The sequence below is a fragment of the Myotis nattereri genome, assembly GCF_964212035.1.
Source record: "Myotis nattereri genome assembly, chromosome: 9".
Taxonomy (NCBI): Eukaryota; Metazoa; Chordata; class Mammalia; order Chiroptera; family Vespertilionidae; genus Myotis; species Myotis nattereri.
This window is the reverse complement of record NC_138084.1, coordinates 40,926,256-40,945,982: the sequence shown is the minus strand read 5'-3', so window position 1 is coordinate 40,945,982 and position 19,727 is coordinate 40,926,256. Positions and strand designations below refer to the sequence as shown.

General features: G+C 38.3%; 2 protein-coding genes across 2 annotated transcripts; both read right to left on the bottom strand.

Annotated features, from left to right (window-relative positions):
* Positions 1-698: 698 nt before the first annotated feature.
* Positions 699-10,587, bottom strand: LOC308525473 (olfactory receptor 52Z1P-like; the record flags this gene model as incomplete). The annotated part of the gene is made up of 2 exons (XM_081100290.1): positions 699-1,657; positions 10,527-10,587. 2 exons carry the CDS (start codon positions 10,585-10,587, stop codon positions 699-701), a joined length of 1,020 nt encoding a protein of 339 aa, XP_080956416.1.
* An 8,210-nt stretch (positions 10,588-18,797) lies between these two features.
* Positions 18,798-19,727, bottom strand: LOC308524134 (olfactory receptor 51V1-like; the record flags this gene model as incomplete). Its single annotated transcript, XM_081098282.1, has 1 exon — positions 18,798-19,727. The coding sequence occupies one exon, from the start codon at positions 19,725-19,727 to the stop codon at positions 18,798-18,800; it is 930 nt and encodes a 309-aa protein (XP_080954408.1).

Genomic DNA, 19,727 nt, shown 5'->3' with positions numbered 1-19,727 from the left:
TGAGGCTCTAGAGCAGCCTGGCTTTTGTCCTTCCTGAGTCATAGATCTTCAAATCATCCTTGGATGTCATGACATTACTCAGAACCTGCTTTTTTGTTTACTTAATCTAATCAGGGTAAATTTCTATTATGTGCAACAACAAAGACCTTTATTAAACTGAGATATTGAAGGAGATATTTTCTGGGAGCTTAGGGGATGATTTCTGAAAAGAAACGAAACTAGTATTTTAAAATCATCAGCATTTATTATTTGATTAGCTAAGGCATTTATCTAGTAAACAAATATTTATTAAATTTTTTTTTGTATATTCTGGGCCCTCTGAATGTAATAATAAGTTTAGGATCAGAACCAATCCCTGAATTTAAGTAGTTTACATTTTGTCCTGTCTATAGCAAATTGACACAGAAGAGGCATTGTGTATTATTTTAAAAAAATACCCAAATCCTCTATGCTGTTATAGTGATATTCCACTGTTTGTTACCTTAATATGCTGAGATATTTCTTGATAGAACCTGAACACTTCCTTTAGTTTCCTGTTCCCCAGTGTTATGGAGATAACACTTGGAAATATGAATATTTCAAGCTCTATCCGGAGGTTAGGTGTTCTGGAGAATGATCTGCCCAGAATAATTCAGATGACATTTAAGCTTAGTCCTCCATCCTGGACTCCCTGTTCTCATTGCTTTGTAACCCTTGGATCATTTTGAATGGTTACAGAGCACTAGTAGTCTCATCCTTATCTGTTTAGTCTTTGCCCCATAAACAATGGGGTTCATGGTAGGTGGCACCAGTAAGTAGAGGTTTGCCAAGAGAATAAGGGTGTGCCTGGGCACATGTTTTCCAAAGCGATGGGTAAAGAAGGAAAAGAAGGCCAGAGTGTAGAATATCAAGATGACACATATATGAGCTCCACAGGTTCCAAAGGCCTTTGTCTGGGCTTCTCTAGACGGTAGTCTAAAGACTGTTTTCAGGATTACCCAGTAGGACAGGGATATGAGAACAAAGTCCAGCCCTGTAGTGAGGAGAGCTGCAGTGAGCCCATAAATGCTATTAAGGGCAATGCTATTGCAGGCCAACTTGGCAATGCCCATGTTCTCACAGTAGGTATGGCGGATAATGTTGCTCCTGCAGAAGTGCAGACGAAGAATGAGGAGGACACCAGGGGTAACTACAGCCACACTTCGAAACACCAGAGCCAAGGCCACCTTGCTGATGAGAGAGCCTGTAAATAGGGTTGCATAACGGAGTGGTGCACAGATAGCCACATAGCGATCAAAAGCCATGGCCAGTAGAACAGCAGATTCAGAGAGGAACAGAGCATGAACAAAAAACATCTGTGTGAGACACGCAGGAAACGTTGATGGGGAAGGGCCCTGCCAGAAGATGAGAAGCATTTTGGGCACTGTGACAGTACAGAGAAGGACATCATTGAATGCCAGCATGGCCAGGAACAAATACATGGGTTCATGGAGACTCCTGTCCCAGGCCACCACTGCCATAACCAGGCCATTGCCTATCACAGCCAAAAGGTACATAAAGCTGAAAGGGATAGAGATCCAGATTTGGAAGTCCTCTAATCCCGGGACTCCAGTTAGCAGAAATGCAATGAGGGGAGTGGATGTATAGTTGGATGTTGTTAAAGAGAGGTAGTCAAAATCTGTTATATAGAAAACAGAGAGAAGAGAATGTAAGTAATAGTAGAAAATGAGTAATCTCTCATGCTACTCAAATCCTAATCATTAATTTTGGCATGATGAGGTAGAAGGAGAATAAAATGTTTTGAGAAATACATTAAATAACTAAATGCTTATGGAAAACCACTTCTCTTTTATGAGACATCTTGTTCTCCCTGAAAAATTAAAAGTTAATCAGAAAAATTGAGTTGACTCTTTTATTTTTGTAAAGCTAATTGCTATATTCACATAATTGATGTATATGAGTTTTAAACTTTTAACTGTACTATGTATATAGTTTTTGCCATTCTAACTTGATAATAAATTCTTAAATCCCAAACATAACTTTTTATCTTTTCACAAAACTAGATATAACACTGGAGAGAATTAATATTCCATTCTGTAATGAACAAATTTAATGGCAGGAGGTGGGTTGGATGGTAGACTGATCTATAACTGGAGCCAGCATGAAGACTCCTATTCTGTTTTCATCCTAAGGACATAAAATATGTTCATTTGGCCTAATTTTTCTACAATAAATAAAAAATTTTTATTCATCTGTCTCTCATTTGACCTCTTGAAGATAATGGTTGAATTAATGTGAAATTTAAACTATTATGCTAAAATTGTAATATCATTCACACCTTAATAAGCATTAAATCTTAAGGATCATTAAATAGAGTCAAAGAAGACAAAAATTCAGAGTATTGACTATTCTCATTCAGAATAAGAAAGTCACTGAAGGATATCAGGTTCATAATTATTCAATGCCTATTATTGAAAGAGCTTTCTACAGATAGAGAAATATTCTTTTCATATTCTCAAATAAAATAATATCAGCTTTTTAAAAAATAACAGCAGTTCTTACTTTAATATAGCACAAATCATAAAATAAAATTGATTTTCTTAAAAGAATAACTGACATGTAAAATTATTTATTACCAGGACTATAAAACATTAATTTAATTAGTCAAGTTTATAATCAAATGCAGTAGATTGCAAAGGCACCAACTATGCTTATGAAGACTTTTTGACTATAAATCTTAGGAAGTTTCAAAGTTATGAATAATAAATGCTAGATTTATTATTCATTGAAATCTAGAATTTGCATGGCTCTGGCTTTCATGTGAGTCACACCATTAGGTAGGTGAAAAACTACACTGTATGTCAAGATCTCTAACTATCACCCCTCTAGTTAATTGAAATTCTTTGTAAATATCCCAGCCCTTAATAAGGTAGTAGGACCCAATATCACATTATTATATTTATTATTATTATTTAATATATGTTTTTGTTTGTTTGTTTGTTTGTTTTTAGAGAGAGAAAAGAAGGAGAGGTAGAGAGAGTTAGAAACAACTATGAGAGAGAAACATCAACATTGATTGGCTGCCTCTTGCACACTCCCTGCTGGGGGTCAAACCCGAAACCCAGGCATGTGTCCTGACAAGGAATTGAATGGTTAACCTCTTGGTATATGGATTGAAGCTCAAACACTGAGCAACACTGGCTGGGCAATGCTTACATATTATTAATGTGTAGATCAACAAATATTTCAATCTATTCTCCTTCACACATCTCTTCCCTCTTCCTCCCCCACCTCTCTCTCTCTCTCTCTCTCTCTCTCTCCCTCTCTCTCTCTCTCTCTTCCTCTCTGACAATTCAGATGAGGAAAAAAAAGACAAAAAATTCTCATCAAAAGAGATGATCTGATTTTTAATGAATCTCAAAGAGAGAGATATTTTTTAATAGTTATTTTGTTAACAATATGGAGGTGCAACCACTGTGTTTAGCCTTGTAAGACAGAGGTTTTGCTTCCTTTTCAGTGCCTGTCTTTGCTGTGTAATCATCACACAGAAAATATCAGCATATTTAAACAGAGAACATATCACATGTCAGCACAGGAATGGGCAATATAGCAGTAATGGTAAGAATAATAATTGCAAATATTTATCAATGTTTACAAATGCTAAACATTTTTCCTAAAAACTATTCTAACCCCTTTATGTGGATTATCTAATCTAATGATCACCACTACTATATGATGTAGCTATTGTTAGTGTCCAATTTTACACAGAGGGGAACTCAAGCATTGAAGGACTTCTCCAAGGTCATATCATTAGTAAGTATATAAAGCATGTTTTAAAATCCAGGGATCCTAAGTGCAGAACCCAGATTTTTAACCATTAAGCTATTCTAATTTACCTTTTAAATGCATGATTTTTCAGAATCTTTGGGAGCATAAAAAAGCAGATGTTTCTTCCTCGTGATATTCTTAGGTCTTAAGTATTAGGTCTCATGAGCGAGATAATAATGTTTAGCTTATAAGAATTCGGAGAAGAAAGAGATGCATCTATATAGTCATCTCTATTGTCCATCAATATTTATAAAAACAACACGAGGAATATCCTCTGGGCTGAGAAGTCTTTTGGGTATTTTACATGCTGAGTGATTGCCCTAGCACCTGAGACCACAATCAGTATTTGGATTAGCTGACTAGGCTTACCATTTAAAATAACAATTTATGTGTATGGATATACAACCTTGACTAGGAAAGGAGTATATCAGCTATGTTACAAACCCCAATTTTTGGTGGAGAACATACATCATAAGACTAAGGACAAACACCAACCTATTATTAATTAAAATAAGTTTACAGATATATATTTACCTGAGTGAAAACAAAAATTGACTCCTTAAATGTTGCATACCCAGAAAAGTGAGACACATTTATTGCAAAGGTTACAGAATACCATTAAAATAAGAAGATTCCTTTAATGGAGATTAAAGAATTAAGATGCTATTTAGTATTTGGAGTTATAGATCAATGCCAACTGTCTTTATATATAATCTTATTTTCAAAAATTAATTATATTTTACTTTCTTTCTTATGAGATATCTTGTTCTCCCTGAAAAAATAAGTTAATTAGAAAAATTAACTTCTTTTTTATTTTTGTAAAGCTAATTGCTATATCTACATATCACATGTCAGCACAGAAAAGGACAATGTAGCAGTAATGGTAAAAATAATAATTGCAAATATTTACCAATGTTTACAAGTGCTAAACATTGAACTCTGAAATCATGGACCCTTTTTGTTCAAAGAGATCTAGTAAATCACCTGTTTTAATTTGCCAATCTGAATTCATCATGACATTTTTTCTGTTGACACCCATGACCACTTTTATCACCAGTGTTGGGAAACTATTTCCTATAAGACAGAAAATACTGAATAATATAAAATTGTGCTTCCTTTTCTAGTGATAAACATTCAAGATAGGGTTCAATAATATGATATTCTTTTAGAATTTTCCTACATACCAAAATATAGGTCTCAGTCTCTCATCATTTAGTTGCTCTCAAAAGACATTGTTTAATCATAAATCTCTGCACTGATCCAAACAAAATAATCTTTCAATTGCTTTTCTTTATACGATTTATGCAATTTTTCCTGGCATAGATTTTGGTCTTGATTCTTTGTTTTACACTTTGTGGTTTATGTCTCAAATGATTTGCAACCATTCATTTACTTCTTAATTTTTCCAATATATATTGTATAGGTCACATGCATTGCTTGATTCCTTTTTAGTATGAATACTTCAATGGAAAGAATAGACATGTCCCTGGTCTAAAACAAATAGACAATCTTCAATGAAAAACAAAATTCTTTTACCAGGAAACAGAAGGGCACTAAGTTCCAAAAATAAAGATGAGAAAGATAAGTAAGGAACTAAAAATAACAACTGCAAAAAGTGTTCACATATTTTCCAGAGAATCTCTAGACTGAGGGTGAGGTAGGCTGGTAATAGAGTGGTTAGAGGCACAGGTGAGATAATGTGTGAAACTTCCAAGCTCCTACTGATTCAACCTTTTAGAAATATTATGAATTTCTCATGCATGTCTATAAAACTTTGCTTTCTAAGAGTAATGTTTTGAAAACTTTTGTTTTGTTTGTTTTTTCATATAATAGGTATAAAAAAGCCATAGTCAAACAGCAAAATGTGGGAGCAAGGAATATGTAAGGCCCCATGTAGCCTTTGAGAGGTTGATGTACTGGTCATGAAGTATTCCTTTCCCATTCTTGGCAGGGCATGAACCTACCAAAAGCACTGACATTTCTCTATTTTTATGCTATTTTAATGGCTGCTTGGAGGCAAAAATATTTAAAATGGGTTCTGTTCAAATAAAATGTATCATTCCTCTATTGAATATACTTAGCAACACACTTTCCAACAGCTACTAAGAGTTAATAGACTAGTTTATTTAAGTTTAGTTATATACCTGGTAATTTCATAATGCAGCAAAATCCTGATCGGCAAGTAAAATTGTGAGACAAAGATTACTATTTGGCATATCAAAATACTAGTTAATGGTGATTTCAATCTATTCTGTAATTTTCTGCTTTGTTATCTAAGTTTTACTGTATACTTGTCAATGGATTCAAACAAGTTAGGTTATATACATGGTAAAGTAGAAGAATATACTTTTAAAGTCATACTAAGCAAGACAAAACTCTCATAAATGAAAGCTGAGAAAACTAAACATAATTTCAAGGATAGGTTGTGAAAAATCATGGAATACCTTATGTTTTTAACAAATCACTGATATTTTAACAAATCACTGATTTCCATGAATATTGGGGCTTCATGATTATATAGATTATTGAGAATGCACTCTTTATTTGTACAATTATTTATTACCTATCTTAGTTTAGTTACTTGTGGTAAATAAAAGGTCATAAGATATTGTTCAAAAAATTCTAGAATAGTGAGAAAGACAAACAAGTGCATGAGGATTGTAAACACAGGAATATTTCTCAGAAACATTATATATATAATATTTCCTTTGCTCCAGTTAGAAGTTAATTTCATAGGAATTATTACAGAAATCTATAAATGACTCTAAAGTTCTCTGGGCTATAATTTCAGTAGATCACCCAAAGTACAGATGCCTATCTCCTGGACTTTAACAGTGCATAAAACAGGCTTGAGAACAGGAGGGATAATAGGTATATATAGCCCATGAGAATGTGCACCATGGTTGGAACATGTGTCCCAAAATGATGCATAGTGGATATCCCCAGCATAGGGGCATAGATCAGCAGCACAGCTCAGATGTGAAAATACAAGTGTTAAGGGCCTCGAACTCTTCTTCCCAGAGGCAATGCTTAGCACAGTGACAGAATCTTCAAATAAGAGAGGAAAATGAGTGCACAGTCCTCTCTGAAGGTGATGAGAATGGCGATGAGGCCATAGATGCTTGTGATGTGGTGGTCACAACAGGAGAGTTCAATGATATCTGGGTATGTGAGCAGTATGAGTGGGATAACACATTAGACTTCCAAAACCTCATTCACTTAATTAGAAAGGGTCCTATAAATGACAGCCACAGCCCATAGTAAAAGCCCCAGGCACCTATCTTAGCAATGGTGAAATTCCTCAAAACAGTGGTGTACCTGAGTGGGTTAGAGATGGCCACCTAGCGGTCAACAGCCGCTGTGAAGAGGATGCCTGCCACTGTTGAGAAAAAAACATGGAAGAAGAACATCTGGATGAGGCAGGCATCAAAGTCTACCTCACAGACATTGAATGAGAAAAGTCTGAGCAAGGTGGTCAGAATCGCAGCACAGAATCCCAAGTCACTAACTGTTCAACATGGAAAGATAAAGGTACGTGGGTGCAGGAAGTGACTTTCATTTAACATCTCCATTGCTCATTTTAGTATTTATTTACTTATTTTTTAAATCTTTATTGTTGAAAGTATTATGTGCCCCCCTTTTTCCACATTGACCCCTTCCCCCCTTATCCCCTGCCCCAGGCCTTCACCACACTATTGTCTCTGTCTATGGGCTATGCACGTATGTATACAAGTTTTTGGTTGATCCCTTCCCACCCACCCACCGACCCAACCCTGCCTTCCCTATGAGATTCTACAGCCTGTTCCATGTTTCTGTGTCTCTGGATCTATCCAGGGTTGGGGTTCTGGGGTTAGAGTTTAGAAGGCAGCTACCCCAGTTTTCCCCTGGACATCTTTCTCCAGGAGAACTTTGACATCCAGGCAGCTTTTGCCTGGGGGAAGCAATTGCACCACCCTGTTGAAAAACCTCTCCCTTCATCCTGTGGAGTCTACACCTTGCTGTGGTTGGTATCCTGAGGCTATTTAAGACTGAGAATAACAATCAGCTTGCAGGGAGAGGCAGATCTCTGGAGGCTCTGAGTCTGCCTGATCTCCTTCTGGACCAGCCCTGGGCAAACTACTGCCCCTCGGGCCAGATCCGGCCCATTTGAAATGAATAAAACTAAAAGAAAAAAAATACTCTACCCTTTTATGTAATGATGTTTACTTTGAATTTATATTAGTTCACACAAACACTCCATCCATGCTTTTGTGACGGCCCTCCAGTGCAGTTTAAGAACCCATTGTGGCCCTCAAGTCAAAAAGTTTGCCCACACCTGTTCTGGACCCTGGGCTAGGAAAACCAGACCTGACACACATCTTGGTCCTTTCCAAAGGCAATCAGCAACCTCGAAGCTGTGGATCATTGATAACTCCAAACAGTACTCAGGGCCAGTCACAAAGAGCACACATTGCTCATTTTAGAAATCTGGTGAATTGCAGAGAAATTTACATCTTTAGAAAGGGTATCTTAAACCAAAGGCCACAAGAGAAAGCAGCCTTCCACAGAACATGGTTTAATTATACAGATTTGAAGAGAAAATAAAATCTAGAATAAGAATTACCTTTAAACTTCATCTTTCCTGAAATGTTAGGATAAAAGAGATACAATTCTCTACTCAACTATTACTATATCCTTTTAGTAAGACTCTTATCTTTTTTTTTTTTTTTTGCTGGCAACTCTACTCTTTCTCATCAATTCAATAATGGGACAGATGTTCTTACATACATGTTTGATCATTTTGTTAACGTAAAAAAACCATTGAAACCTGTAAAGAATTTTTGTGAGTTTATTTGAGCCAAACTGTCGACATATGCCGGGAAGCAGAACCTCAATGAATTGAGATAGTGCTCCGGAGAATGGCAGAGTTACATTCGTATTTATACATGAAATTCATTGGTGACAGATTTAAGGAGGTGGGATTAAGCGAAGCGGGGAAACCTCTGTGATAGGATAAAAAGTAAAATGATGGACACATCCTTAGGTGGGTGCAGGATCAATCAACATGATAATGAAGGAATTTGTAGTATCTGCCCTGGCGCCCAGAACATTTGGTTATGCCCCAGGGGTTCCAGAAAAAGGGAAGTTACAAGTTACCCAGACACTTCAAAGGAATGTTATCTTAGAGGCAAAAAGGCAAATGGGCTCAGTAAGGATCAAAGTTGATCTTGTCAGTGAAGATACTGGCCTAGGACATAACTGCCCACCATAACTGCTTTTAGTCAAAGTTTAATTTCAGACCATCCTTTGTGGTTACTTTAGGTCTCTGAGTCTGCTAGGCTGCCACGCAGGCCTTCCCTGAGCTTGTCAGGTCAGCGTGTGGCCCCTTTCGTCCACACATCCCCCTTTTGGTCATAAATCAATCCAAAGGATGCATTGATGACCAACCTTTTGGTTGGATAACGGAGTCCCATGGTGCTAGGAAGGCTCATTCCTAGGATGTCTCAGTGTCAGCATGTCTTGCTGAACAGGTGGACCACTGGGGATGGGGCAAGTCCATAACCTTAGATGGCATTTAAGGTTGAATTATTATTATTTAAAAAAGGGCAGGTAAATGGGAGGCAGTCAGGTCCTATACGTCCTGGTTAAAAAAGTATTCTGGATCATTTCTAATTTTTGAGCCATCATGATCCGAGTCTTTTTGCTGTTTGTCTTAAGTTTTGCTTTTCTGCATCCAGTATAACATTTACATACCATGAACACAAAAATCACAAAGGTATTGATTACATACCAGGGTTTGGAATGAGGAACCTGGTTCGCAAAAACAAAAAAACAAAACAAAACAACAAAACAACAACAAAAAAACAAAACAGTTTACAGAAGCAGAATTATAGTTCTGGGTCTCGGGGTCACTGAATTGACAGAAACACCTTATCCAGAGCCCCTGGGTCTTGAGACCACTGAGTTGCCAGGAATTTATTAAATTTAGAGTAATTGCGCTGCCCTGGCCTTGGGACCACTGAGTCAACTGGAATGCATTATCTGTGGTCACTAAAACAACCTAGGATAATTGTGCTGTCCTGTTTCCCAGGTACAGAAGAATGTGCTTTCCAAAACCAGTAAGATCACAATCAATGGGATGGTCATTCAATCGCATGGGATGATGTAAACAATTGAGAAAATCAAAATAATTTTTCCACTGTTAAGCAAAGCAAATAGGTACCATACTTCATTCCCCACTGGTTTTATGTACATGAGTCAAATCATGGACTTATCTTTACTAGTTAGGGGATTGTACTGCCCTCTAACTACAAGTAGTTAGACCGAATTAATTTTTCTAAACTGCCAGTTTGGCACATTTAATTTTCATTTACTCACCCCACTTATTTTAGGGGCATTCTCTATTCTGTTCCTGCTCTTCTGTCCCCTTGTGCATCTAGCCCCACTTGTCCCTGGACTTTCTCACTGGCTAGAAAAAAAAAAAAAATGTTCTTACAGTTACCAAGTGCCCTAGTGCCACGGTCCCCATTAGTACTGTCCTCACTGAAGTCCAGTTCCACTCTTGCGGACGTCGAGCCTCCTCCTGGCTCTCACGGGTGAGGCCGCTGGCTGCCGGGATCAAGGCCGTTTCCTGGTGCAGGAGCTGGGAGTGGTGTAGCCAGGTCTGGATGCGTCAGCAGGGCGACAGTGTATAGTCCTTTTCAAGTTGGGGTGAGTCCTTAGGTAGTGAGCTTCTTTACCCACACTGAGTCCCCAGGTTGGAAAGGATGTACGGAGTCCAAGGTGGCACTCGCAGGGCATCTCGACCAAGCTTATGGGTGGCTTGTAATTTCTGTAAGAGATCACATCCAAGAAAGGGGTACAGGCATTCTGGCAAACACAGGAATTCATGAACCACCTGGTGGCCTCCTAACTGACATCAACGGGGGCAGCAGAACATTTTGCAGCTGTGGTCCCCGGTAGCTCCAATAATGGTGACTTCCTGTCCTGAGAGGGGAGCTACCTTCTGAGTAACTACGGAGTGCTCTGCTCCTGTATCAACCATAAAGTTCACAGTCTGGCCTCCGATTTTCATTTCAACCATCGACTCATGGGGGCCCATTTGGAAAGAGCCCAGTCTGTCCCAGTCAGAGTCAGCTGTTGCCAGTCCGAGGAGGTCTGCCTCAGGCGGCTCTGGCCGATAGCGCCTGGGTGGTTTGGATGACCTTGCCAGCTTCTTCTGGCCTGCTCCTGCCCTGCCTGCCTCTTCACTCCTGCTGCTAAACCTTACTCTGTCCCTTCTTACACACGCAGAACCGGACCCAAGGCAGCAAGGTCTGAGCAATTTTAAAATTCCTTAACATACATTCTAAAAGAGCTAATCAAAATAAGGCTTAATATTTTTTAACTTCATTTGTCCTTGGGTGTGGACAGCAAATAACACTAATCAGATTGACATAAATGATTTAACCTTTGTTTAGGGAGGCAAGTGCAAATCATTTACTCCCAAGTGTCCTTGGTTTAAGGAAGATAGGATTTCTGCTCAGTTTCCCTATTTTACTTGTTTCAGCTTACTGGCCTATCATGTATTCAACTTTCTTTCAACATTTCTCTTTCCTTCTCATCACATACAAAACCTTCACAAATTTCACACTTTCAAGTTAGCCTTCAAAAATGCATAGCCTTCAAAAATGCATAGCCATGCCTCAGACCTTCCTCCATCACACCTAAGCCATACTTTCCAGTTAGTTAGAACTCTTAGCCTTAATTTTTAGGTGACATGTAAATAATTAACATTCCTCAGATTAGCAATACATTCATATATTTTTTAAGAGACACAAACAGAAATTTTACTAGCTAAATAATTTTAAACAAAGACACATACTTAAACAACAAAGACAGATAACATTCCCCATTAAAAACTTTGGATCACCACAGCTAGCAATATCAGTTTGTGAGTATACAGGCCTTTTTGACGTCATCTTGGGATAGCTGTCTGCCTCCGTGGTCAGCAACTTCTCATCTTTGAAAGACCTCTGCTGTTTCTCATCCTTGAAAAGTCTTTGATCTCCGCTCCAGATGGAGATGGGTGTCAGAGATGGAAGTACATGTCCATTCACAGTCAGGTGCCTTTTTCAAATGAGAAATGTGAATCCAAAGCTAACTCCTTTAAGTTTACCTGCACATGGGTTAGTTAGTAATACCTGGTAAGGTCGTCTCCAACGAGGTTGGAGAAAGTCTTTTATTTGGTATCTTTTCCAACACACCAAATCTCTTGGTTGTAAGCCATGATCTTTGAAATCTTCGTCGCCTGGGAGTGCACTGTGAAATGAATCTGTTACCAATTTTGTAAGTTCCTAAAATGCAGAATGTCTGCTCTTTACTTTTCCTTATATTTGGGAAACAAAAGATTTAAAAGTCAACAATATTTTAAACAGTCATAAGAATAATTATCCTCAATTCATTTAGTCCCATAGTTATTTTTGTTTATCCTGATTATTTGCCAGTAGGTTTTGAATTCAGGTATTCCTTGAAGTTCTATAAATCTTCATCCAGTTCAAAGATATGACCTGCTTAAAAACCTGCAATTTAGATTAAGTCAGAGTCCTTTTCATGGGTTTTTCTAAACATATAATATACCTTACAAATGCATCAGAATAAAGCTGTCCACAAATGACAAAATTTAAAGGTGGCATGGTTGTAGATTTGATAAAAACTTTGCTTTTCTATAATATAAATATGTAAGATTTTAAAATGAGGCACATGGCTTATTGCAAGCAGTGTTTTCAGCATTGAAAATAATTCATAAACTCCCAATCTGTGAAAAGCAAACACCAGAGCATCACTGGCAGAAGCCCCCACGGGGATCCTGACTCTTGGCTGTCCAGTCCCTGACGGGACAGCTGCTACCCTACCCCATTGAGAGCCTCCTGTCTGCACCTGGCTCTGCGAGTTCTTTGCAATTAAATTTAAACTGGTTTTTTGTATTAAGAATTTCAGTTGAGATCACAGAGTTAATCCTCTTTCTTTCTTTCTTTTTTTAAATCAGACCAATAAGCAGCATATTTTGAATTCCTAATTATTTCAGAGAAAGCAAAAATTATTTTCTCAAAAATTTCTACATTTTAGGCATCTAGCTACCACAGCTACACATTTCTCCCAATTCAACCCGAACCTTAACATCAGTAACATTTTTAAAAATAAACTTCAAAAATATAAGACACAATCAACCAACAGATTCAATTCTACCCTCTAGATTTCGTACGAGGCATACTCAGATCAACATTATGTATTATGTCACTTCAAAATACCTAGACATAAGTTTTTATCATTTGACTCAGTAAACTCTAAGGTCTCAAGTTCCCAGCAGCTCTGGAAAACCACACCTGAGGCTGGCAAAACAGGCCTGGCCCAGCCCTTGACTTTAAAACGACCATTTTTCTCTGGGGAAAGTCAAGAAGCAAATTTGTAGCTACATAATTTCTTGAGATTCAAATCCAATTATTATTATTAAGTCATTTACTTCGGCAAATTTTTGTAACAGAGACAATTTTACTGAATTTTCTTTTGGAGGCTTGTTGCTAGAACAAGCCTGCATTTCTTCCCTGGGTAAAATTCGCCATTTTTTTTTTTCTAAGAAATAATCAGTCTTGGGTTTTATTCTGTACATGTGTGAAGAGACTCCAGTTTAAAACTCTATCTAAATGTCCAAAAAGAGGACAATTGCGCGCATTAGTTTTAAACCAGCTTTTCTCTTTACATGTGAACAGAAGTACCAGACGCATTTTTAAATTTTGTAAAACTTTTCAATTACGAGAAGGAGATTTTAAATCAGAATACTTGGGGAGGAGGCGTCCATATTGGACCACCATGAGTTCCCTTCTCCCCTTCCCCACATCCTGCTTTGGGGAAGTTTCAGCAAATGACTCAAATGGCGTATTTTCCCAAAGTCATGATTAATAGAAAGACATTTTAAAATTTTTTCCTATTTCACTACAACAAAGACACAAAAACATCAAGGCGCACAGAACACACTAAAGTTTACAGCAAAGAATGTCCAGCATTAGAAACTACCAAAGCAGTGTCTTTTGTCCCTGGTTCAGGAACTTCCCCTCTCTAGAATTTCAGTATATTCCCAATGGACTATTCAAAAAACAAACAAACAATGGGCTAAAGGAAAAAACAGGGTGTAGACATTAATTAACTTCAGAATAGTTCTGAGACAGTCTCTAAAATTTTATTAATTTCCATCTTATTAGAATAAATTTTTCCTGTGCTTTTCTCTAGAAGCTTCCAATTTTCAAATCAAGATATGCTTCCCATGTACTCATTCAGTTTAATTTCAGAGCCGGCATTTTCTAATTTCTGCATGCAAAATATTAACATAGGTACCCCAAACAAACTGCATTTTAGCCATTTCTCAGTTAATATTTTAAAATACTTGCAAGTAAAGGCTTCCTATCAGGAGTATTAAATGAGGGCTGGTGTCTCGGGAGTTTCTGGCCTTGGAGGCACAATTTCCCATGTTAATTTTTTTATCATTATTAAATATCTGTAGTCTGAGCAAACTTTCTAGACATGTTATGCAGTGGGTCAAATGTGGCCTCAGTTTGTCTCCCGGCTGTCTAAAACCACAGGAAAGGTTTAGGGCCCGGGCAGACCAAGCCTTAAGGTGGCCCCCTAGTAAAGCCATTTATACAGCGAAGGTTTTCTTTTTTGCTCAGACTCTCAGAAAGCCTTTTAATTAAAAAGCCTAAATCAAACCCAGCCTCCCATTTTTTCCTCCAATCCTGCCTTACCCTGGGTTCTGCTCTGAACCCTTAACCTGGGGTCTTATCAACCCTGGTTCCACCTCGAGGATTTAAAACAGCTCAAATAAAGTCCGACCTTCGACCAAAGGAAGGGAAGGTTCTGGATCCAAGAGAAACTCACCCATGTTCACCCAATGGGCGGAGAACCGGCGGGCTCAATGGGCCCTTTGCTGGATCCTAGCACCGAGTCAAAGTCCAAGGGATGGTCCTGGGTGAGCTGCTTTGGAATCCTGCCGACTACGCCAATTAATGTTAACGTAAAAAAACCATTGAAACCTGTAAAGAATTTTTGTGAGTTTATTTGAGCCAAACTGTCGACATATGCCGGGAAGCAGAACCTCAATGAATTGAGATAGTGCTCCGGAGAATGGCAGAGTTACATTCGTATTTATACATGAAATTCATTGGTGACAGATTTAAGGAGGTGGGATTAAGCGAAGCGGGGAAACCTCTGTGATAGGATAAAAAGTAAAATGATGGACACATCCTTAGGTGGGTGCAGGATCAATCAACATGATAATGAAGGAATTTGTAGTATCTGCCCTGGCGCCCAGAACATTTGGTTATGCCCCAGGGGTTCCAGAAAAAGGGAAGTTACAAGTTACCCAGACACTTCAAAGGAATGTTATCTTAGAGGCAAAAAGGCAAATGGGCTCAGTAAGGATCAAAGTTGATCTTGTCAGTGAAGATACTGGCCTAGGACATAACTGCCCACCATAACTGCTTTTAGTCAAAGTTTAATTTCAGACCATCCTTTGTGGTTACTTTAGGTCTCTGAGTCTGCTAGGCTGCCACGCAGGCCTTCCCTGAGCTTGTCAGGTCAGCGTGTGGCCCCTTTCGTCCACAATTTCATCATTCTAATTGCAATTCATTAGTAATTGCATATTGTTCTAAGAATTAAAACTAAAGTAAAATCTCATCTTTCATAACCCTCTTTCTGTTTAATTTTCAACATTTATACTTGAAGTTTCATAGTCACTTACTCATTTGTTTTTCAGATGGTCCAATATGTTCTCAATTTTTATTTTCCTATTGTTTCTCTAAAATTTCCTTCTCTTTTATATTCCTTAGGTTACTTATCCCTCTATCTTTAGACCTCAATTACATACCACTTGCTTAGGGAAGTCATTATTCATTTTCTCCTTGCTCAGAGTTTTTTATTAGAATGTCATTTTACACTTCATTTCTTAAAAATATGTTCTTATTGGTTTCAGAGAGGAAGGGAGAGAGAGATAGAAAGATCATTGATGAGAGAGAATCATTGATTGGCTGCCTCCTGAAACCCACTGGGGATCGAGGCCATACCCAGGCATGTGCTCTGACCAGCAATGGAACGGCAACTCTCTGGTTCATAGGTTGATGCTCAACCACTGGGCCACTGTGGTTGGGCTACCCTTCATTTCTTAATAATAGCATTTATCATAATTGTAAGTGTAGATGTATCCTTAATAATTTTTGTCTGCATCACCTGTTATAATGAAGGCAAAGTCCTCTTTTTGCTCTCTACTGTTTTCCTGTACCTTAGTAGTGTCTAATACTGCATCTGAAACACTGGGAGTACTTAAGAATTTAAATGGATTTTTATAAATGTTCCGCAGACACCTCAAATTTAAGCATTCAAAGTGGGTTTCACTATCCCCTTTTATAAACAATAGTAATTCTCTGTCACTATCTCATTGAATGACATACCATCATTCTGGAAGCCGGTCCATCCTTGCTGCTTGACACAGTCATTGCAGGGAAGAAACATCTGCACAGCTTATGTTTCAAGAGACCTGGCATATATGGTATACTGTTCTTAATATGTTTGCTCCCCTTCTTAAGCGCTATGTGTTTTAACCAAGGTCACCTCTCCGAGAAAGGTTGTTTCCCCAGGTGAGGATTTTTATCAGTAAAGCCTCTTAACTAAGTGCCAGGTGGGTAGTTAATCACTTTAACTACCAACAATCACCATTAAACTACATAATCTTTACTTAGAATAATCTCCTTCAGTTACTTCCTTGTAGTTTAATAGAACAATAGAGTAACCTTGGAATGGAGATAAGAAACGCCCTAACCTTTGGAATAGAATGGATGGGATTAAGATCAAATAGTATAAATAGAGATGTAAGAGGACAATAAAAGGAGGAACCTGGCTATAATGATCACCTGAACGCTGTCTCCATGTCATTCCTTCTTCGCTGACTCTGTCCACACCTTTGGGAACCCCTGGACCTGCTGGGGCTGGACCCCAGCACCATCAACGTGGTTTCACATCAAAAACCTAAGCATCAATTATGAAACCAACCCACAATCATTTATTAAAAACTTTTTATATATTGTGTTGTTAACATAAAAAAAACTCCACAATCAAACCTGTGGTATATTTTTGTGAGTTTATTTGAGTCAACGATTGCCAGAAAGCAGAATCTCAAAGTATTGAGATAGTGCTCCCGAGAATGGCGTGGGTGTTTTTTGTCTGTGTGTTTGTTTTTTTACCTTGTTTTATAGATTACAGTCAAAAGAGGAGATGTGAGTGGGTTACCTTAACTCCATTGGTGGTAGATTAGGGGGTAGGAGAAAACAAAGGGGAGGGGACCTCTGGGATTGGACAAAAAGTAAAATGATAGACACATGCTTTTTTTAATTAGGTGGGTGCAGGATAGTTAAAAGTCAGCAATTAACAATAACAATGAGGGAATTTGTGGTCTCTGTTCCTGGTGCCCTGGCACATTGATTGTGCCCTGAGGGGTCTGGAAAAAGGGGAGTTACAAGTTACCCTGACATTCAGAAGGTATGTTATCTTAGATGCAAAAAATCGGTTTAGTGAAGATCAAAGTTGATCTTTGTCAGGGAAGATACTAACCTAGGACATGACTACCCACTATAAACTGCTTTTTAATTCAAGGTTTTCTTTTCAGACCATCCTTTATGGTTACTTTAGGCATCTTGAGTTTGCAAGGCTGCCACACAGGTCATCCCTGAGTTAGTCAGGTTAACATGTGGCCCCTTTTTGTCCACAATATCATTCATCTTTGTTATATTTTTATTTTCACAACCATTACTCTAAGAGAGGTCACCATTAATTCTCAATTGTGCTTTTGCAATCACTTCTAAAATATTTTTCTGAAAATTTTATGAACTTAAAATGGCATGAAGAAATGATAATGATAAAATATGTATAAAAATGTAAAATGACAACATGTGATACTTGTCTTGTCTGGTTTATATTTGTTAGTATAATACCCTGGGATTGGGGGGGGGGTTGGTAAAGCAGGTAATTTATATGCATATATGCATAGCCCATGGACACGCATATATATATGCAAGTGTAGGGTGGAGAGGGTCAATGCGATAAAAGAACAACAACAACAAAGGGGGACATCTGTAATACTTTCAGCAATAAAGATAAATTAAAAAAAATTTAAATGAAAAAGTTATATGCAATAAGATATATCTTCAGAGTGTAGAAAGAATTAAAGAGAAATATCTTTGAAATAGATAAATCATAAATCTTTGCATTTCAAAATCCCTTTAATGGACTTGCACTAAGTCATTAATGGGAAAAAAGGAACATAGGAGAGGGAAGGGTCAGTATCACAGTTCAGCACAACTCTCCTCTAGGGATGCACATATATTTTGATATGAACACCATTTTTAAAAAGTCTAAACTATAACCATGCTTCCAAAATCTTAAACAGAAATGTGGCTACTTTTAAATAAAAATATTGTCAAACTAAGGTTAACACACTTTTCCTATGATAACCATGCTGAAAGAAAATGTCAACAAAATGCAAAGACACTTATTGTCATGTCCATAATGGCTATGATTATCCTCCAGCAAGCTTTCAGAAATCTTTTCTGGAATGTGTGTTAGGAAAACTTAGTTCTACCACCTCTCTACTATTAGCACTAACTTTTTTTTTTTTTTTAATACTCTAGTCCTCATAAAAGAACAGAACTTTTTAGAAAATATTATACAAATTATAGGTTATTGAACATATGGGAACTAGCATTATTGTTTTTATCTTAAAATATTTTCCTGGATAAGGAGGGTGGGGGTAAAGGAGAGAGATCAACCAAAGGACTTGTATGCATGAATATAAGCATAAGCAATGGACAGACAATAGAGGGTAAGGGTGAGGGCAAGATGGGGGGTGAGGGGGGGTAAGGACACATTTGTAATACCTTAATCAATGAAGGGGAAAAAACCATTTTGCTGAATAAAATTCAAAGGTTTCCCTACATTTTCAAAGAAAACCACTTCTTCATCCTGCTTCGAATCTGCTGGGTCTTGACACTGTAGATGATTGGATTCATCAGGGGTGGAAAGAGAATATAAATGTTGCCCATAAGAACATGAACCAAAGGCGAGAGGTGCTTCCCAAAGCGGTGAACCATGGTGAGACCAATGATGGGAATATAGAAAACCAGGACAGCGCAGAGGTGGGAAACACAGGTCTGCAAAGACTTGAGCCTCTCTTCCCGAGATGCAATTGCCAGCACTGTATGCAAGATGAAAACATAGGAGATGAGAATCAGGACAGCATCCAACAGCAGGGTACAGATCACCAGAGCCAGGGCATAGAAGCTGTTGAAGCGGATGTCGGAACAGGCCAGCCTGAGCAGGTCCTGGTGCAAGCAGAAAGAGTGGGAGAGGACATGAGGGCGGCAGTAATGGAAGAACTTCAGACGAATGACAGGAAGAATGGACACAGCGCTTCTCAGCACAATGGTCACCATGAAATGAATGACTCTGCTATTAGTCAGGATGGATCTGTATCTCAGAGGATTGCAGATGGCAGTAAAGCGATCAAAAGCCATGGCCAGAAGGACTCCAGACTCTGTGCAGGAGAGACCATGGACAAAATAAGTCTGTGCAATGCAGGCATCCAGGCTGACTTCCTGGCTGAGCCCCCACAGGATCCCCAGCACCGTGTGCACTGTGGACAGCCCCATGCACAGGTCAGTGAGGGCCAGCAAGGCCAAGAAGTAGAACATGGGCTCATGCAGGCTCGGTTCAGTCCGAATCACATGCAGCACCAGGCAGTTTCCCATGAAAACCATAGCATAGATGGAGGAGAAAGGAATTGAAAACCAGGGATAGTACTGGTCCAGGCCAGGGAACCCTGTAAGAATGAATACAGAGGAATTGGTAGTAGAAGCAGACAT